This window comes from Anolis sagrei, chromosome 5 (assembly GCF_037176765.1).
Source record: "Anolis sagrei isolate rAnoSag1 chromosome 5, rAnoSag1.mat, whole genome shotgun sequence".
Taxonomy (NCBI): domain Eukaryota; kingdom Metazoa; phylum Chordata; class Lepidosauria; order Squamata; family Dactyloidae; genus Anolis; species Anolis sagrei.
Genome location: NC_090025.1, coordinates 53,693,765 through 53,716,456, shown reverse-complemented (window position 1 = coordinate 53,716,456; position 22,692 = coordinate 53,693,765). Strand labels below are relative to the sequence as shown.

The 22,692-nt window shown below is 39.3% G+C and overlaps 1 protein-coding gene across 1 annotated transcript; it reads left to right on the top strand.

The window, feature by feature from the left end:
• Nucleotides 1–510: 510 nt before the first annotated feature.
• Nucleotides 511–21,951, top strand: GASK1B (golgi associated kinase 1B). Its single transcript, XM_060778782.2, has 4 exons — nucleotides 511–1,753; nucleotides 17,452–17,666; nucleotides 18,905–19,131; nucleotides 20,153–21,951. Exons 1-4 carry the CDS (start codon nucleotides 784–786, stop codon nucleotides 20,358–20,360), a joined length of 1,620 nt encoding a protein of 539 aa, XP_060634765.2. The 5' UTR covers nucleotides 511–783; the 3' UTR covers nucleotides 20,361–21,951.
• The last annotated feature ends 741 nt before the right edge of the window (nucleotides 21,952–22,692 follow it).

The window sequence follows — 22,692 nt, the reverse complement described above, 5'->3', positions numbered from 1 at the left end:
TGCTGTCTGGAAGCCCCCTACGTTAACTCATTAATAGTACATGCATACCTGTTTGGGTTGGCTCAGTCTCTGATTAGTTCATGCAACATTTTCTCATAATAATAAAAGGTATTATAATATATGGTTTATAGCACATTTTCCCAGTCTTTTGCACAGGGAGTAGAAAACTTTTAAATTCTGGAAATGAAACTTCCATGCATAGTTATCTGTTAAATTACTCTGGATAATAAATTCATTTTATACTATCCTTAGGATGCTACTTTTGTAGTTTCTTGCGAATCTTACATCTGGATTCACTTCTCAGTTTCTCTCTTTTCTCTCTCTCACTCTAATTCCTATAGGAATGAAAAAGCTGGAGATCTTAAACACAGAGATTTGCATGGGTTAAAAATAACTGTGCCGCTGATGATGACTATTAAATGGTATTTCTCTGTCCTGTAGGAGTGCACCAGCCCAGAAGGGACTCCCAGACTTTTCATACTGTGACTCAGTTAACTTTGTTTACACAGCCGACTCCATTCATTCATCGAAACAAAATCACACCCTCAGAGGTGGCCGATAAGATTTTAATAGCTTGTCAGGAGTGCCTGTCATGTTCATTAGGTCTGAACGTTCACATTCCTAGGGCATTTCCAGTGTGCACACGCACACACACACACACACACACACAGCTGGAAAAGGAGGAGGAGAAATCTGGTCACTTAGAAGGCATGCATCATCACCACCCTAGCCGGCAACTAGTGGACTCTTAAAACTATTTCATCATGTGGATTCATTGGAGAAATGAGCTTCCTGGATCAGACATGCCAAATCATAAACTGGCTTGTTTTCTCTCTGCGTCTGCCTCGGCTGCTGAGAATCTGTAGTGGTCGATGCCCAAGGACCAGAAGGAATTTGCTTTTGGGCACAGCCTTTGTGATCTATTTGGGTTTCCTTGTCAGCCAAGTAGGCCATATTGGACCACAGCACAGAGGGAGACCTCTGAAAGCAAACATCCGGAATGTGCAAGCCGCTGACCAGAGCCTTTCCCTCGAAATCCCGTTGGATGGTACCTTCTTGCTTCCTGACTTGGAAAGGTCCACCGTGGGGGCAAATGACACTTCAGCACTGCCTAATGTAGTGTACATCACCCTGCGCTCCAAGCGCAGCAAACCGGCCAACATCAGAGGCACAGTGAAGCCTAAGCGAAGGAAGAAGCAAGTTGTATCTATGCACTTTGGAAATCCACTTATTGGCACAAGGCAGGAGAAAATCTTCATCCAAAAGTCATTCCATGAGACAAGTGATTTCAGGAACAATGGAAGAACAGCCATTCCAGAAAAAAACAGACAACAACACAGGGAAGACTACAAAGGGAAAGAGGTGCCAAGAAATAATAAGGCACACCGGAGAGCTGCAATGATGGTAAGAAATGGGTATGTTCAATCTAGTGCTCAGGAGAGTAATATCAGGATATATAGCGAGAGCCCACCACCTTGGTTCAGCAAGGAAGACATCTCACAAATGCATCTTCTGGCAGATTCCAAAATAGAAAGGGTCCAAGAGGCACCTTTTCAACATGGGGTACTTGTAATATTTCGAAAGACTACTGCTGTGGACCAGGCAACCAAAAGCACCACTTGCAGCCAGGGACGCTGCGGGCTTATCAAGAGGCCTTTTGACATGAGTGAAGTGTTTGCCTTCCATTTGGACAGGATCCTGGGGCTGAACCGGACTTTGCCTACAGTAAGCCGAAAATCAGAATTCATACAAGGTAATTATTTCTCAAAGTGCTGATGAACTAGGGCATATTTCTACACCTCTCTGTAGGACAGCCAGAATTGAAAGCATGATAAAAAGGGAATTCTTTAGATTAATACTATTTTAGATTTCCATTTATTTGTTCTTTCACAAATTAATCAATACTCTGGGTATGTTTAGGTATGAGTGTAAAAATACTCTATTTTCTAGATGTTAATATGATCCATAGCTAATATAAAATTGTGCACAGTTGTAAGAAGGAGAATTTGGAATGCGATGGGTTCCTTAAACTAGAAAACCTGGAAAAGTTATGCTTTTGAATTGCAGGTAATGTAAAGGTAAAGGTTTTCCCCTGACATTAAGTCTAGTCGTGTCCGACTCTGGGCATTGGTGCTCATATCAATTTCTAAGCCAAAGAGCCAGAGTTGTCATTAGACACCCCCAAGGTCATGTGACCAACATGACTGCATAGAGAGCAATTACCTTCCTGCAGGAGCAGTATCTATTGATCTACTCACATTTGCATGTTTTCGAACTGCTAGGTTGGTGGAATGTACAAGCCAGTATAGTCAGAAAAATCTGATGGAGAACATGCCCTGTCAAGATTGTGTGCAGATGGCTTGGGCTTAGTTTTCTGTCCAGGAAATGTTCTGCCAAGTGACCAAATACTTTAGCTAGGCGGTCTCCATTCATTTCTACAATAATGTCTGCATGAGTTCAAGATAAATCAATGACGTGAATTGAGGTTGTGAAGCAAAAATGTTCAGTTGGGTTGTTGTAGGTTTTTCGGGCTGTATGGCCATGTTCTAGAAGCATTCTCTCCTGGCATTTCGCCTGCATCTATGGCAAGCATCCTCAGAGGTAGTGAGGTTTGTTGGAACTAGGAAAAAAGGTTTATATATCTGTGGAATGACCAGGGTGGGACATAGGACTCTTGTCTGCTAGAGCTAGGTGTGAATGTTTCAGCTGACCACATTGATTAGCATTTGATGTTCAGTTGGTTTTGTGTTTTGAGTTTAGCCTTAGTAGAACTGAGCATTTCACTTTGTAAATTCAAAAATGAAATGAAAATGCACTTTGATATATCGCTGCTGTATTAACCTGTTAATCATAGAATTGGAAGAGACCACAAGTATAGCCAATAAGTAATGTGCTATAATCTGGAAAAAGGCTGTATTGGATTTTAATAAATCACTACTAAAGTACTTTCCAATGTAAAGTTCTGTTTTCCTCTTACCTCTTAATGCAATCACACAATTATTCCTTTTACAAAATACAGTATTGGCATGCATTGGTCTCTAAGAACCTTTCTTTTTCTGGAACAGACAAGAAACTTTTTTTATTGCATTACAAAAATACCTTCCAAATTGCCAACTATCCTAAAATGCAAATGCCAAAATATTTTAGGGAGGTATTCACTCAAGCTGGATTTGATCAGCTTGATACAATGGTCAGATATGGAAGATTTAACAGCATATCTTATAATGAATGGATTTGTATCTGCGGAGCACATGAAATTGAGGATATAACACACATATTATTTGATTGTAAATTGTATCAGAAGGTGAGAGACTTCTACCTTGGTCCATATATCCAAAGGACAATGTATTGGGAATCTCACATCAGAACAACATATTTTATGTGTGGCCAAGACCCAAAAATGACATATAAAACAGTTCTGTATTTAAACAAAACAATACGCTTGAGAACCACATATGTGGGGCTGATTGGGGTCAGTTGTAGGGGTGATAAGGAAACATGATGTATATACTCAGTTTTATCAGTTTTATCATATCTTAGCATATTTATTTACTGTATTGTTATAAGTGTCTTATTTTAACTTACATTGAGTGCAATCAAGTCTTATCAAGCCTTGTTGTTTGGTTTGGTATTATGATATGGCCTAAAGCTAATCAATAAAATAATAATAATAATAATAATAATAATTAATATTATTATTATTATTACATTACTGTAAAAACTCTACTCTTAGTAGAGTTTAGAAAGCAGACATAACAGCTTCTCTGGTTTATCAACACTCCATAAACTGGCAGCACATAGTAACAGTGCAATACAAGTTTGATGTCTAGAACTAGCTGATAATGTTTTGCTTGCTACTGAGAATTATTTGGTCTACCAGAACATGGAAGACACATTACCCATACTTTATTTTTAGGAAAGTGTTTCTTGCTGCAGAGGTATTAGAAGTGAGGTCATTTGGTTTAGGAATCCTGGGTGGTTTGGACACACATAATATCTAACTGCAGGCTCGTTGTCAATGGTTCTTTTGCCAAGCCTTAGGAAGAGTTTATTTCAGTCGGCGCTATAGATTTCAATTGTCAGGGAGAAAGAAGGACAACTCAGCCTTTTTCATTTTCTCATTCTCTATAATTGGTGATGTTTCAAAGATATAGAGAACTGTTGCTAGGTGATGAGAAGGAGAAAATAGCCAGTTTTCTTTTTTGGTTCCTTCTTTCCAGTTTGTTTCTTAGCCATATTGGAGATCAGAATGTGAAACAACTATAGGAAGTGGCTTATGCTGGCAATGCTTTGGATCCCAAATCCTCTATATTAGCCACCAATACTAGATGGAGTACTTGGCATATGCCCCATTGAAATGAATGGGTGATTTTATGATGATCCCATAGGCCTTAATAATTTTGCATATTCTGACACTGTGATTGTCTGTGTTTATTTATTTATTTATTTATTCATTCATTCATTCATTCATTTACAGTATTTATATTCCACTCTTCTCACCCTGCAGGGGGCTCAGGGTGGATTACAATGCACATATACATGGCAAACATTCAATGCAATTTAGACATACAACATATACAGACAGACACAGATGCATTTAACATTCCAGCTTTTTCAGCTTCATGAGGGTATGCTCAATTCCGGTCACAGGGGGAGCTGCCGCTTCATCATCCACTTGTGACACTGAGTCTTTGATGGAGTACTTTCTCATTCTTCTGCGTGCTGCTGGAAGGTTTTATGGCATCATAAATTAGTTAAATTAGCCTCCCCACATAAAGTGGTACCTAAATTTCCTACTTGACAGATGCAAATGTCTTTCAGGCTGCATATGTCAACAGCAAGCTAGACTATTAATGTTCGGGAGCTTACTCTGACCCAGGCTGGCTTTGAACTCATGATCTCTCGGTCAGTAGTGATTTAATGCAGCTGGCTACTAACCAGCTGTGCCACAGCCTGGTCCTTTAGTCATTGATCACATATAGTTGACTAATGCACACCTCAATGGTGAAATGGGATCATTTTTTTTAAAGCAACAAACCAAGGCTGCAATTTTATAACAATTTCTTTGGAGGATACAGCGGACTTTGCCTCTTAATAGATGTGAGATTAAAGATTTCGTTGGGAAACAGCATTTTATCCTGCAGGTACCCGAAGTTCAAAGATTTATGTGTCAGAAAAATGCTCTCTTTCCATCTGTTTATGTTTGTCTTGCATAATTTAGCAGGAGGACATTCCGTAAATCAATCCAGAATAGCTAATTTAATTTACTTGAGACAATACATAAGTGTGAAACAAAGCTCTTGAATTCACTAGTCATATTCAACAAATGTGTTTTATACTGTTATGGTTTCTGTAATAATAACAATAATAATCATCATCATCATCATCATATTTATTTATAGACTGCCCTATCCCCCCAAAAGGACTCAGGGGGTTTCCAACACATATGGCGAAGTGATGAAAAATGTGAAATGGAAGAGTTCTATATGATATATACATAGACATTCCAAATTGAAAGATTAGTTATACCAAGAGGAAGCCTATCTATTTATTTATTTATTTATTTATTTATTTATTTATGACATTTCTATCCCCACCTTTCTCACCCCGGACGGGATTCAAGGCGGCTTTAAATACAGGCAACAGTTTGATGCCCTAAAACACAATGTACACTTAAATAAACATTAAAATACGATTGAAAAGTACATTAAAGCAATTAAAACATTTAAAACAATACATTAAGAGTTAAACACGTAATCCACTAGCATAATCCGGGCCGCTCCAATGGTCATTGCACAATGTTCCAAGTCTAACTATTGCACTAGTTCTTTAAAGGCTTGGTTAAAAAGCCATGTTTTCACTCTCTTGTGGAAATATTGTGTCTTTGACTATTGGATTCAAATACTTTAGAAATGTGAATACTTTTAAATTGTAAAGAAGACCTAGCTTCAACACTCTATGGATACAGTCCTAGGTGGAGCCCCAGTGGCGCAATGGGTTAAATCCTGTGCTGGCAGAACTGAAGACCAACAGGTCGAAGGTTGGAATCCAGGGAGAATGTGGATGAACTCCCTCTGTCAGCTCCAGCTCCCCATGTGGGGACATGAGAGAAGCCTCTCACAAGGATGATAAAACATCAAAACATACTGGCATCCTTGCAGATAGCCAATTCTTTCACACCAGACATGACTTGCAGTTTCTCAAGTTGCTCCTGACATGACTAGGTGTTCACATTCATTGTTTATTCCAAGTTTATGCTATTTCAGAGTGTTGTACAAGTACTCCCTCCATTTCATTCCTATAATAATCCTTTGAAGTATGGTTATACTGAGAGTTAATACGTGAAATTATCTGAAGGTATCAAAAGTGTTTGGAATCCACTTCTTTCCAATCCTGGTCTGAAATTTTAAGATAGTTTTCTCCCAATTCAGTGGTCTCCAGACATACTGGGCCACAACGCCACATCACACCCGCCAACTGTGCAGAATGTGGATGACAGCAGTGTTTGCATGGGAATACTTATCTAATTATTTCACAAAACTAGAATATCTTACTATTTACCAATTTATTTTCCATATTTCCCCTGAAAGTGAGTCTCAAGGTGATAAAGACACATGCAAAGACATAAGTAAATACATACACAGAGTTGTGGCTAAAATTAATTTACACTATCCATACATTTAAAATGGATTAAAACTAACTATTTCTAGTATATCTAAAGACAGAAGATAAAGGGATTTAAAGCAAGCTCATTAGAGGACAAAAGATGTTGCCTTCCTTGAACTAAACCATTCCTTTGTAAGGGAAATATTTTGAAATAAACAACCAGAGAGGAGAAAAATGACTCCAGGGTATGCACGTGTTTTGAGTCTAAATGTGTGGGAAATTTCTTGATTTGCAACAATGGAATAAAAGTGGGTGAAATCAAAATAAGAATGCACATGTGCCTGATACTGTCACAGGAGTCTATAATTATATGGCCTAAAATATATGCTTCATTGAACAAAGGTTATTTTATCAGCCAGTAAAACAAGCAACTCACATGGTGGATAAAAATGTTTTTCAGAGAAGATCTGAGTCATGCAGCTATTCAGAGGAAGGATCTGGAAGTCAGACAACATGTAGGGTCCAAAGAATTAGAGAACTCTGCAGTGAGTCTTCCCTGCACCTTTCTTCTAACTACATTTTTGGTGTCCCTAGGAAACCAGTCTAAAGGTGCTAAAGTCCCTTTGGAACAACATAAGCTAATACTTCTCAGCTTCCTTGCCAAGGACCAGAATTATATTTGTACCAACAGAGTGAAATTGACTTTTTCTTTCATCAAAATTCTCCATGGACAGGCACACTGAGTTGCACTGATATAGGGTACACCATGTCAAGTGTGTGTGTGTTTGCAGGGGTTTGTGAGAGGGGAAAATAGATAAAAGTCAAGGAGCCAGCATAAACGTTTGTAAATGTTTTCCATATTCAAGATCTAAGCTGGATCTGACAACCTCATCAGGTGGGTTACTTGGCCTGTCCTATGTAATTGTTCTTCCCTTTCAGGATGGAGTCCATTACATGACTCACAGGTACTTCTAGATGGGCTCTGTCCAAAAGAGCAAGCAGCATATGCCACTACAGCAGCAATAGCGGATCCTTCCTGTGTTGCCTTACCAGCTATGGGGGAAAGCTGGGTGACCATGCTTCCCTCCATGTGATTGGGTCCGAGGCAAGTTGCATGATGCAGGGCGCAGAGCGACAACTTCTCCACACCCTCTGCTGGGAGCATATGGATTCACCATCATGTGTGGCAGGCCCGTAGCCAGGATTTTGATTCAGGGGTGCTGAGTTTGATTCGGGGGGGGGGGGGGGTGAGTTTGATTTGAATGGGGGGGGGTGAGGATCTACCCTAGCAAACCTTTTGTATCATTATGCCAATAGCCCCATGCATATGGGATATATTGACCATGGTGATCAGATCATGATATGAATAAACATAACAGTTTAAATAACGTACCTGTAAGGCCTCGCGGACCACCCTGATGTGTGGCGAATCAGCGGGCCTTTGTGATAATGTTTTAAGCTATTTACATTTTTCAGAGTGTAGACATAGTGGTATAATTCGGACTTGGGTGCGCAACTAGTTTATCTTACTCTATAATAATGCTTGGTGAAATGTGCTTTCTAGTTTTTGTTTTTTTTAAAAAAATTAGATATTACAAAACTATATTTATGGTAAATTACATGTAACAATAATAATAAAATAATAGGGATACACATTAACCACTAATGACAACTATACTACTTAATAAACAAATTATCAGGGGTATATAGATGGTTTCCTGCTTGTCATCACATTATAGTGGACCTGCCTATGGTGCAATGGGTTAATCCCTTGTGCTGGCAGAACTGCTGACTGAAAGGTCAGCAGTTTGAATCTGGAGAGCAGGGTGATCTCCCATTTTCCAGCTCCAGCTTCCCATGTGGGGACATGAGAGAAGCCGGCCACAGGGTGGTAAAACACCCGGGCATCCCCTGGGCAATGTCCTTGCAGACTGCCAATTCTCCCACACCAGAAGTGACTTGCAGTTTCTCAAGTCACTCCTGATATGAAAAAAAAATCAGATTACAGTGATAAAATAGCCATTTTCTCTTAATTCTCTGCATTATTCAGAAAACACAGCTGTTTAACTTCCATTATCTCAACTACAGGTTTTTGTAGCATGCCTCCCTCCACCCTGGTTCAGTGCAGCTCAAATCATCTTCAGCTCTCTCAAAACACATTGCCCACTTCCAATCAAGTCCTCCGCAGCTCTTGAGGAACTCTTATTATTCTCCAAAGAGCTACATCTGTGCAGCTTAGTCATTGTACAACACTAGCAAAAGCATGTGCTCAAATTTGGGGGTTGCCTACATCTCAAGTGTACTTAGCATGAAAGAGCATCTGACTTTGAGTCTCATTGTGTTTGCTCACTCTTAATTGGCCTTGTACTAACAGAGGCTGGGAACTTGGCACTGACAGAAGGAAAATCTCTAGTGATCCCACTGACCATGTTACTCTAGTGATCTCCACATGCTGATAAGCACAATCCAAACTGCTGCTTTTAAAGAAAGAGGCCACGAGCAACAGCAGATAACAAACAGGCAACACATTTATCACATTCTTTTCCTCAGACTTAAAACTAATTGCATCACTATGGCTAAAGGGCAAAGAGGAAACTCCTTCTTTCTGAGCCATTCATCCTTTTGGTTTATTGCAGATTCAGCTGTTTTGCTCACAGCTTGGTCTCATATCTTAGTGTACGATCAGAGGTATAAAGAATATTGTGGCAGGGAAAAATTCTTGGAGAGCTTTTGTTTATTCATGGGAGCAGTACAATATACAGCTTGCATCTGCTGTTATGTCTCCTCACATGTCTTAATATAGATATTCATATGGAAACAAAAGAATGGGTGACAGTGAGTGAGACATTGGTAGTGTCCAAGTTTGGTGCACATCTATTGCAGACTGGGTTCAGAGTGCTCTTTGATTGTAGGTGAACTAAAAAATCGAAGCAACTACAACTCCCAAATGTCAAGGTCTATTTTCCCCAAACTCCACTAGTGCAGCAATTTCTCTAATGCAACTCTACTATAAGCTTCCATCAGAAATTCGTCATTTCAGTTGATTTTGCTATTATCTGCAGTTTCACATCACCACAATATGTTCAGGAATGTATCCCCCATGTATATGAGGGTCATACTATACACATGTTGGCTGAACACCTGGTCAGCAAATTATGTTTGCAAAATGTGGACTAGAACCTTTGGTTTGACCAACCATGGCATTTGTTATAGACTTACATTTCATACACGCAAGATAACAATTTTATGGAAATTGGGCAATTGCCTTTTGGTTCATTATGCCTTTTTAGTTTGTTTTTGCTGCTCCTAAAACCTGACTGACGCATTGCCATTGTTGCCATGTGCATGCATATGTTCTCTGAGCACAGCTTAAGTTTCTGAATCATTTAGAGATTTTCTGGTCTGTGTTTCATAAACTGGGATTTGAAGAACCAGGCAAAAGAAGTTGCAGACGAGAACATGATTTTGGAACAGAATGAAATTGCTTGCGAAAACCAGACAGGAGTCCTCTAAAGTAATTTGTTCCAAACAAGCTAGATCTCTGTAGCAAAATATACCAAACTTGCAGTTCTAATATTAGCAAATCTGGTGGGTGCATTAGTGCAGGCAAGGCACACTGTTGCTATGGAGACAGGAACCATCATAAGCAAAAATAGCTGGTATGGTATAAATGTTGTGTTTATCATCAAGCTACAGCCTGCAAGGTGCTTAATGCTAACTCTGCATTATCACACACACCCCAAAAAGACCCTTTGTAATGGTTTTATTTTGGCAACAATTCCCAAAGAGTTTCTGAAGGAAGTTGCATGAAAAGATGTTCTTGATTAATCTCCTATAAGACAAGGTCCAGGAGGAAGCATCATTGTAATAAATGAGAGAAATACTATTAACTGTAGCTGTTAGAAACCAAGTGTTGCACAGACAGGAGATCAGATGGTGGTGATAGAGTTTCTGTATTCCATGTGGAACAGGCAGTCCTAAAACAGCAATAATAACACTTTATATTCTTCCTTAATCTAGGGCATTCCAAAATAGCAGGTAACTGAGCTGTCTTCCTTTTGCTCTTAGGGTACCAAGTAGTTTGGCTAATTTGAAGGACTATTTTTATTTATCATATCAGGAGCGAACCAAGGATACAGTTGTATTGTAATTTTTAAATAAATAAATAAATAAATAAAATTGAAAACTTGGCATTATATTAAATGTCCTTTGACCAATTGATGGTACAGTTAACATGTATTTAAAAACAACAACAGTTTTAAAACTAGGTATTATGTTAAATGTCCTTTGACCAGAAGCTGGCCACTTGGAGTGCCTCTGGTGTTGCTATAAGGAGGTCCTCCATTGTGCATGTGGCAGGGCTCAGACTGCATTGCAATAGGTGGCCTGTCGTTTGCTCTTTTTCACATTCGCATGTTGTGGATTCCACTTTGTAGCCCCATTTCTTAAGGTTGGCTCTGCATCTTGTGGTGCCAGAACATAGCCTGTTCAGTGCCTTCCAAGTTGTCCAGTCTTCTGTGTGCCCAGGAGGGAGTCTCTCATTTGATATCAGCCATGGATTGAGGTTCTGATTTGGAGGACTGTCAATCTCTAAATCTCTGATAGAGATCTGTTAGAAAGGCTTAAGCAGGAAGTTGTTGGGTAACTCCATATTGACCATAACTTATGACAACTTTATGATAGGGATTCATTGCAAGATGTATTCCAAGATGCTTAGGGATGGTCTTATAATAGTGAAACAGTGAATCTGCAGGTGCAATGCTTGCAGAGAAGAAAGCTTTCTTCTCTGCAAGTATTGTCACCTTATAGGAGCAAAGGTGCCCTCTATACCATATCTTGTTGCATAAAGGTCACGTTTTCTGCAATCTGCATTCAAGCTGTCATCCTTCATGGAGGTATCTGTATAACAGGTAGCCTGTTTTGTCATGGGTCGGAGAGGATGTTTGGGAGTCATCAGTCAGTCAGAGAACCCTCTAAGGCCTCCTGGAATCTCAGAGGATCCATTAGCCTTTGCGGGCAGATCACTTTAATAGGTCCCCCACCTCTGCAGGGGTAGGTTGTAGCTGTGATACTAGCCCTGACTAGATAGGGATCTGTCTATGACAACTTGGAGGTATTGATCACATCCCTCCACTTATCTGCATGTTCCAAGTTGAAAATCGCATTAAGGATATGACCTGCCAAATGCATTGGTCCAGAAACCAATTGGAATAGCCCCATGTTTATCATGGATACTATGAACTCCTGAGCTGCACCCAGGGGCGGCTCGTCCATTATGCGAAGTAAGCGGTCGCAGAACACTTTTTTTGCCAGGGGCGCAGAGGCGCCTCTGTAAATGCCCCTCGATTGCCACTTGAGGAGCGTCCCCTCAGCTCACAACAGCCCTAGCAGTCCGGGGGGAGCCTCGGCTTTCTTGCCTCACTGCCAGGCGATCCTCTTCCCAAAGAGAGAGAGAGAGCCACTCCGGCTGGAGGTATCTCCCACCTCCGCTCCCTCCTTTGTTTTTGCGCCTACCTTCAGGAAGGGTGGGCATCTCCACCTCTGTCTCTCTCTCTTGTTCTCTCTTGGTCCCAATGGCTGAGGAGAAAGTCAGGAGAAGAGGTCACTTTTGGTGCACACGCCAGGGTCTCCAGGCACGCCTCCGGACCCAAAGCGAGCTAGGCAAGGGAGCAAGTGCGGCAAGTGTAGTTGCTGGGATGTATAGTTCACCTACAATCAAAGAGCATTCTGAACTCCACCAATAATGGAATTGAACTAAATATGGCACACAGAACTCCCACGACAAACAGAAAATATATATCAATGATTGGTGGGGGGGAGGGCGCCAAAATACTGTTTGCTTACCGTTGAAAATTACCTAGGGCCGCCTCTGGCTGCACCTGACAAACCAGTCTCCAGTGCTATGTTGAAGTCACCCAGAAACAAAAGTTTGGGTGACTCCGACAACACCTCTGAGACCAGTTCCATGAGCTCGGCCAGAGAGTCTGTTAGGCAGCCAGGTGGACTGTAGACTAATAGAACCTCCAGTCTATTCCTGGTTTTCAGACTCACAAGATAGCTCTTCCCTCCCTGATTGGCTGAAAGAGGGCCAGTCTGGATCTTTGCCCTGATTGGATGAGTGTGCTGCTGATGTCACCACCTCTGGACGGGGAAATGTTAGTCTGGGATTTTCTGGCCTGGGACTTAATTCGCTGTTGGGATGTCCCCTGGAGGGGGTATATCTTATGGATACCATGGTCAAAGAGATGATAATGAGTCTTTGATTGACTCAACAGTCCAGTTCTGAACTTTAACAAAGGTGTGACTTCCAGGAGACTTGGTTATGGGGATGATCCCAGCAATCAAGGGATCAAATGTGCATACTCTTTGGTGTGTACTCTATCAGCCCAAATTGACCATTTAGCTAAACAAATATTGGTTGGCTTATCTGGTCTGACACAGAAACTATCTTTTTACACACATACACACACAAAGTGGATTATGATGACTAACCTGGCTGGGAACAGTCGATGGGATTCACCCACCCCTTTCTGTCCGGAAATGTCTCAGTGGGGTTACAAAAGGTGAGGACCTCTGGGTTCTGCCTTGCTACATTTTGACAAGAAGTAGATACATTTTGTATATAAGGATTGATATAATATATGAAAAGATACAAGGTAAATAGAACGTTAGAATAAAAACGTTCATTTTATTAGAGGGTTGAAACGATGAAGTCTTTGTGAGAAAGCCGCTGCTGATGGTTCATTCCCAATATCCTTATTCTTTGCAATTGCAGAAGTCCAGAAAAGGTCCTTTAAAAAAATAAGCAGGAAATTATATATTTATTCTGCACCCTTGGGAGAACTATAAATCATTTAGGGGAGTATCATGTTCAATAACACCACTCTGTTATTGATCAGGACATAGGGATACATTGTGTTTTAAGTGTGGTACTCATTTTTTCAATATTTAACAATCTTTGAAGTAGAGAACGGGACTGAAGACCCATCTAAACAGTACCTTTATCCTAGCAGCTTCCGCAGCAAGCAGGAGGGTGGCCAGATGCTGTTCCCCGTAATCACAGAAGCAATCGCTATAAAAGGCAAAAAACATGAGATTTCCAGAGATGGGAATATTGTGGTTTTGAACTGAATATCCGGATCTTCACATGTCAGAAATCATGGGATTTTTTTTAAATCTGGGTTTTTCTCAGGTTTAGATGCTTGTTCCTGATTGGTCGGTTCCTAAAAAGGTGACACTTGAGTAGAAGGCAAAAACTTTGTTTGTGTGCCATAAACTTTATAAAATGTGTGGAGGGCACAATTTCTCTGGTCTGCACATAGAACTGAACTTTTATAGTGATCCCCACAACTGAGTCTCAGCATATCTGCATCTCATGGTTTTTTTAAAAACGGCCAGTTTCCAGCAGAAGTCCAGTGGCAGCCATCTTGGGAGCCTTTAAATCTGGACAACAGAGGCAGAAATCCTGGGACCAACAGGTTTTTATGTGGACCTCTCTTGAAGTCCTGGGATTTTTTGCCCCTCACTAAAACCCATGATTTAGTGCTGTCTGAAAGTGCCCCAGATTAGTTGCCGGATTCTCCCATACAAGGTGTCATATCTTTTTAGTATACAATTTCTGTTATTCATTCTGTTAGTTTGCTTGATTTACATTATAATATAGATGCCAGTCAACTCTTAGAAAATATATCTTCAGATTTATGTGAGACCTTTAGAGAAAAAAGTCACAACAGAAAGTTTTTAGATCTGTTCTACAATTAGTCCTTCACATATGTGAGTTTAATTTAAGTGGATTTGATCTTTTGCAGATTTAATTAGTGTCCTTTGTAGACATTTCTAGGTCCTCTAGTATGACTCTATGGTCAACTTCTGCACAGAAAAACCTACAGATTCTTAAGAGAGATGTTATCTTGGGTTTTAAAAAAATCCTAGTATTTTTAATTCATGTTTCTCCCCTACTTTCCACTGCATTCCTACCCCCTGTGAAAGCAGAGGATCTGCAGTTATTTGCAAAGTTATGCTAAACATTTCAAAGCTTGCCCACTTCCATGCTTGCTTGGACATGGTTTATCCATTGCAGATGCAATGTCTTTGTTGAAAAAGATTGAAGATAGCATTCTTTGGAGTGATTGATTTTTGTTATGTCTTATTTCCTGTGAATCACATATGTTTCCTGTGCTTCCCATGATCTCCATTTTGTTCTTTCCAAGTTCTAAGTTTTCATGTCTATTCAAAATGAGTGTTCTTTCTCACCTCTCCACCTTTCTGATCTCATGAGAGGAAGTCAGGATGGTAGAAGAAAACAGAAAGCCCATCATAGGAAAAACCAAATTTTGGTTGACAAGAAGAAATACATGTCTTGAGAACAGGAATAAGGAAGTCAAATACTTTTGATTTAAAGAAAACAGGGAAAATCTACCTTGTGACTTTGACAGGACAAGAAGCCAAATTGTGTGTCTTGGTTGAACAAAGATCTGCTGGTATGAGTATAAAATAATGGTGAGAGATTTTATCACTAAATTAGATCTTTCATGAAACCACATTTTCTAGATTTAAAACAAAGAACTAGAAAGCTTCAATATAGGTATGAAGACAAGATAACAAAGGTGTCTACTGCTGTCATTTCTCTGTTGTCTTGGAGAAGTAATATCTCATCTCTTCCAAAATAAAAGTGAAATAAAAAATTCATACTTGCAAAGGCCTAATTCTTAGGTATAGAACATTGAATTTCTCAAGTACTCTCTACACTTTTACATCTGGAAAAAAATCTTAAGGTGCTGTATAGGTAAATCTCAGCCAATTATATTCCAAAAAAACACAAACTTTTATGTTTGCTGGAGTTCGAAACCTCAGAGAGTTATGTTCTTTAATTTCTTTAATAATCTTTAATTTCCTTTTGTTTAGGATTCCCCGGTTTTGACCAAATTCAGTATCTGCCTAAGAAGCAGACCTGTGGCTTCACAAAAGACATAGATGCCTTGGATCCTAAGAGGAGTTAATTTAGTGCTTTTAATGGAGGTTGCATTTTCCTGTCCTTTGTCTTGGTTTACACATGACCAAGAGAGCAATGTCTTTTACCTGCATTGAGATCTGTTCAAACCAAGGACCTCTTCACATGAGGTATTTTTGCTTTTATGGGTGGCTTGGATGGGGCTGCAGTATGCCATCACATGAAACATGACAGGCCCCACTCGTATTCCTCTTATCGTGGAGGGGAAACACCAAAAGGCACTTTCTTCTTCACTATGGGGAGGAAAGTGTTGTTTGGGTAGCTCCATAGAGCTACCCACACTTTCCTCCCCTTTCTGCCGTGTGATGGCAGAAAGGGCAGCAGGGCAATGTGTGTTGCCACGCATCGCTGCCTTTTCTGCACTCTGATGGGGACAGGGTGTTTAGAGGGACACCCTGTCCCATTCCCACCATGTGATGTGGAGAGGAGGGAGGGCATGTGAGGCGCTGCGAGCTACTCTGTGCACACCTTTCCTTTTGCAGTGCAGTGGCATGCCCTGAAAGGACCGCGTGAAGAGATCGTAACTAAACTGCAACACAAATAGAATCTGATACAAAATGTAGACCCGTGACTCCAACGCTGTAATTTTTCTTTTCCTGTATGGTTTTTAAACACATTTTCCCTGATGAACAAGCTAGTGACATAAGTTTCTAGGCTGTGTTTTGTGCATTCTGGTTGGCCAACAAGGTTTTCACTCTTTTGTGGATTTTGAATGAATTTTTAATTTTTCTGTAAGGCCACCATGGTTACCCCTGAGTACAAGTACAAAATTTTATTACGGTCACTGACCGGCACAAAGCGGGGCACAATCACCCTGGGAGGGGAAGGACAACCCCCCACTAAAGCAGTTATTTAAAAGTAGATTAGAAAACAGTTTAAGATCATATTTTAAAACACAGGATATTTTAACAGGTATGGAACTGAAGGGGGGAGGGGAGAGATTGATAAGGAGGGGTCAAAACACTGGGGAGGGGCACTAAAGGGGAAGGGAGGGGCACATTGCGAGTCTAGTAGCATTTCAGCTGTAACGTGTTGCTCTAACTACATTCCCAACAAGGTGTTGCGTTGTGGAGTCAATCATCATCTGTCTTATTTTAAATGCAGCAGCACAGAACTTAGCAACACTGTAAGTTATTGTAGTGTTAGAGTCCAAAAGCAGCAAGGTGGAATAATATTTTTCACTGCGCCCTGGGTATTTTAGAAGCCATGGTCTAATGAGATTAGATCTAAGATCTCTGTAGAACATGCAATGAAGAAGCACGTGTTCAGTGTTTTCTACATGACCAGACTCACATACCCCCGAGTATGTTCCCATACATTCTTAAAAACAATTACAATAAATATGAGAATATAAATCTACTTTTTGGATGCCAGAATCTATTGCACTATCATGCATATATCATTAAATGATGACACTTTCATAAATGAATATTGCTATGCTGAAACTGAATGAGCTACAGAGATTTATACCAGGTTCTGATCTGCCAAACCACTTTTAATCTGTATAATAAATCTTCTCATGCACTGGCGCTCCTTTTAAGCATTTTGCTTTGCAGCTGCTACTTTTAGACATTGAAGTAAATTATAATGTCCAGGATTGTTACTTAAATGTGGTAGTTTCTTTTAGATGTGGAGTGTGACCACATTCACCAAGAGGAAGCAAAGTCATTTTTGGTTTTAAATTTTTCCTGCTGCATCTTTAAACTGCCTTTTTATAAGCATGTGTTGTGGTTTTAGACAATGTCTGAAGAAAGACCAAAGACTGTAAATCTTAATTGCTCTGCCTAATAATACTCATGGTTCTATTTGGTCTTCTTTCTCTTTGTTCTCATGAGGTGATCAGCCAAGTCCTATTATTCTTTGGGATCCTTCTTTGGCTCAGACTGACAGTGAGACCCATTCTTCGGTGCAGCTAAACTGGGGAGCTTACAAGGAACTGCTAAAGCACCAGTGTTGGCAAAATGGCAAAGTTCCCAAAGCAGAATGGGGATGTACTGGCATCCACCATTTTGAGTGGTCCAAAATGACACTTCTGGATTTTCTTTTACAGGTAAGCAAAGGGATACTCAAATTTCGAAAGAGATTCCATATGTATCCACACTACAGAAATATAGTGATTGGACATCAGTTTAACTGCTGTGGCTCAATGCTATAGAATGGGTGGTATGCAAGATTAATTTTAGTAACCCATATTTTGATAATGGACTGCCTCGCAATCTTACTGCATTTTGTGGACATTTGCTACCCCACAGATGGTTGACAGCACTAGCTTTATCATCAAATCCAAAAAGTGTTTTGTTTTGTCTTGCACCACCTCCTGAAGACACTAAAGTTAGTATAGACTGAGTACCCCTTATTCAAAATGCTTGAGACCAGAAATGTTTTGGATTTCAGATTTTTTCAGATTACAAAATATTTTCATATGCATTTTGGCGATGGAACCCATGTCCAAACACAAAATTTATTTATGTTTCACATGCACCTTAGACACATAGCATGGAGATAATATTATACATGATACTTGTAATAATGTTGTGTTGGAAAAAAACGTTTATATAGCTTAATCCATCAGAAATCAAAGGTGTCACTATCTCAAAAACCCATGTGACATTTTTTGATGTTGGAGTATGTTGGATATTCAGATAAGGGATACTTAGCCACCCGTGTACATGGTTTTGGAGCATTTTAGTTTTCTGGATAAAGAACATTCAACCTGTAATTCTCACACAAAAGACCCATGCAGCCTTCACTATATCTTTTCCAAAATGGAGTGCAGCCACTTGAGCTTTAGAGGCCACAATGCAATGAAATCATGAATTGATTCAGGCAAAAAAAAAATATCTCAGCAGAAACTCAATTTTTCTGATGGTCTGCAAGTTGATTCCAGGTTTCATAGGGGGGGGGGGGGAGGCTAGATTGACTACCATTCCATTGTGCTTTCAGCAGCAGCAGGTTAGCCACATAGGGAATACACAGCTGGATTGGCATGTAGACTAGGAACTTCCTGCCAGAAGTTGGAAAAAAAAAATCCTTTTTGGGGCCTACAGTTCATTGGGGCAATTCCTACTGGTGGAGTCTAAACTTGGTATAGAACGCATTGTCTTGATCGCTATACCACATTTCTTCTCCTTTAATTAAAATAAAACAACATTTTAGCTTATAAGAATGATTTATACTAGTGACACTTCACATTCACATGGTTTTCAGTGACTCAAGTAATCTTATGGAATAGCTGTTTTCACATGACGGTGTGTTCCATTCTACTGAATGATGTATATTCATTTTCAGATATATCACCGCTTGGATAAGAACTGCTGTGGGTTCAAACCACGTAAAGAGGATTCCTGTGTAGAGAAAGGACTGAGTGGAAATTGTGATGACCAGGATAACATTGCTTTGACACATATTATCCAGAGGAAGGATGATCCAAGGCATTTGGTTTTTATAGATAATAAAGGCTTCTTTGACAGAAGTGAAGACAATCTGGATTTCAAATTGTTACAAGGCATAAATGAGTAAGTTCCATACTATACCAGCAAATGAAGAAACTCTTTTTTCCTTCAACATCTATTTCAGATCCATACTATCTATAGTCTTCCACAGTGGGGGATATCAGGTTTTTTTTACTAAATGGGATCCAATGTGATTATCTGTTAAAGTTCTTGCCTTCGGAAATTCCAAAAATTTCATAGCTCCTGTCAGTTCTGCTTCTTATTTTCTCCTACCTTGCATGTTCTTGGGGAACTGCCTTTTCACTGACTGAGTTGGCCATGTTCCAGTAGCATGTTGGACCCATGTTCAGACACAGTGAAAGCAGACCTTCTCCTTATCAACTGTATAGCATTTTCAGAGGAGATAGCTCTTGAAAATGCTACCCTGTTTTCCCGAAAGTAAGACCTAACTGGAAAATAAGTCCTAGCATGATTTTTCAGGATGTTTATAATAGAAACCTTAACACCAGCATAAGCCCTAGTTAAGAGCATCAGTCAGGTGGATTAATTTGCTGATAGTATATCTGCTGCAATAAATGACAGATGTCTTGCATTATAAAATAGCAATATAAATTTATAACTAAATATAAATAATTAATATTATTGACATAATATTAAGACGATGTTCCAAAAGAAGATAACATCACTGTATTTGAATAAATATAAATATAAATTCGTGTTTTACATGAATAAATGAATAAATGTAGATTGTTGTCCATGAAAAAAAATAGACATCCACTGAAAGTAAGCCCCAATATGTCTTTTGGAGCAAAATTAATATAAAACCCAGCCTTATTTTTGGGGAAATATGATATACAGTGAGGTGGAGTGGGGGTGGCTCACTAGACTGTGGGATTGGGAGGAGGTGTCTTCCACGAGGATCGTTCTGTCAGTGGAAGACAGATCCTGGAAATAACCAGCAGTCATTATTTCATTCACACAATGGAAGAGTGATACTGAGAAAAACAGGGAGTTGTTCAACTACAATATCTAATAACATTTAAGTAAAATTATTTCAATTTTTTGTTTGTCTGTTGACTTTCAGGTTCCCCCACTCAGCAATATCTGTGCTGAAAAGCCAACATTTGCGAGAAAAGCTTCTTCAGTCTTTGTTCCTTGACAAAATATTTTGGGATAGCCAAGGTGGTCGCCAAGGCATTGAAAAACTGATTGATGTGGTAGAACGGAGGGCCAGAATTCTCCTCACTTACATTAATGCACATGGGGCAAAAGTGATCCCAATGAATGAGTGAGACAGCCCCACTGAAGACAACAATGTTTCCATCTAAAGCAGGGGTGGAAATTTGAGGTCTTCTAGATATTGTTGAACTGCAAATCCTGGCAGGCTATGTTCATAGAGCCCTGGATGAAGAATGCTGGATATCTTATATAATAATACCAAGATCTCCACAGTTCTTCTCAGCCCTGATCTAAGTTAACATGTAAAGGAGTATGCTATGAATGGATGAACACTGAAAGAAGAAAACACATGGACTCTACCTGATGCAAAATTAGTCAAAACTTTATTTAACAATCCTATACACATTTGCCAAATAGTAACCTCTTTAAAACTCAGTGGATTTACTATTGAGCAGACTATAATATGATTGTGCTATCATCTGAACAAATAATGAAACTAACATTTTAAAATAGAGATTTACAAAGATAATCAGGGAGCAATCATACCTAATTCTCTGGATTTTGAAGTCATAAAGCACTTCAGAAGATAAGTTTCACTCTGGAAAAATAAAGTTTCAATCTAGATTTAGGCTTGTGCCACTTGAATATTGCAAATTGATTTCTCCGCCATTCTTGCTTACGACTACCTATTGAAAATAATACACAGAAGATTGCAGCACACTAATGGATGGAGCGGCAACTTTCATGTGCACCACTGACAAAAGGAACCTCCACCTGATTTGTTGGTAATCCACCTCTTCCTCTCACACCATGACATTCAGCAAGCTTCCAGTCCCTCAGTGTAGATGTCTTCAGCAGCTAGAAAGGCTGCCATGCAATCTTAGTTGTATACACTTAAATATGGATCCTGTTCTAACACTAGTAATAGATAGGTATAACTTGCTAATTTTCTACTGAAAGGAAGCAATAAAACATTTTAGCAATTTCCTCATTGCTGTGAAAATGTCTTTGAAAACTACTGTTTTTGAAGACTCTTTACAGCTTAGGCATATTTTATGCACATTTTTCACATGGTTGTTTCCTACGAAAAACAACATTTTGGTACAGGAAATATATAAGTAATATTATTTCTTCAGTATAACATTATTCTATTTGCAGGAAATGCTGCTGATTGGATAGAAAATGCCTTTCCCTCCATGCATAAATCAATGGCATGCAATTTTTGCACAGAATGTGTCCTCGTCTACAACATTTTCTACTCATGAAATAACTTTTTCTGCATAGAATATTGCATAAGTCCTGAACTGTGAAGATTCATATCTGTTTTCCTCAATGTTTTTCAACACTTGACAAAGGCATTTGTGACCACTTTCAAATATTTTGTCAATTCTTCCCATCCCTGCAATGCTAACAGATTTCCCATAATTTATTTCAAGGGGAATGTGTTTAGAACTTTTTAGAAATATTGTTCACTTTGGGAGAAAACCCTGAAATATATGACAAAAGTTGAAACTCTAAATGTTGCAAAACTTGCATAAAGAAATGCTTTTACAGAGACTTTTCAGTTATTTCCAGTTAAAAGTCTGACCTCAGATTTCTGTACACGTCTAAGACTGTTTTATTAAAAAGAAATCAAAAGACCAAAAACACACTCTTATTGTACTCAGTAGCCTGTTATTAAATTCTAAAGAAATGTTTACTATCTATCGCAGTATGCATATGTTTCATGGGAATGTTGCCTTCTTTCTTTTGTCAAGAATTTGTCGATAACCTGGATTTTTTTGTGTTAATGTAATTAAACACTCCAGAGAAAATTAGAATCGTATAATCAATATAAAACCAGTATTGCTCACATTAATATGTGAAATTCAGTTCTGCCACCATCCACTTCTTCTTCACCTTCATTGTTCCATTAAATCAGTGACATCACAATGCCAGGAAAAATCACAACTGGAAGAATTATCCTCTCCCAGTCGTAAATTCTATTGATCTGCAAGAAATAGAAGGTCAAAGAGGATTTATATGATACTGATTTTCAGAAGCTTTTGAAAGTGGCTGCGATGTACCTGTAGAGTGAGCTTCTAAAGATGACATGAAAGAGAGGTACATGCAACCCACAGGCTACATTTTCTTCGGCCCAAGTATAGAAATTTGATCTAGCCACTTCATACTGCCTTTAATTTTATGTTGTCTACACAGTCCCCATTACTGGCTCTAAATAATGTTGATCAGAAATGTCTCCTGGAAATCCAGATGGTACCCATAGACATCTGCTTGGTAATATGTAACAAATCTGATTCAACTAGTTGTAAATCATTTTAGTAGAAGTTGGGAAATGCTTCAGAGTTTGTGTGAAACTCTGGAGCAGCTCTGCATTCTAGGGTTAGTGTGGACAGCTTATCCAGCTCTAATTTGAAGTGGCCCGCTGTCTACATTATCCAGTGT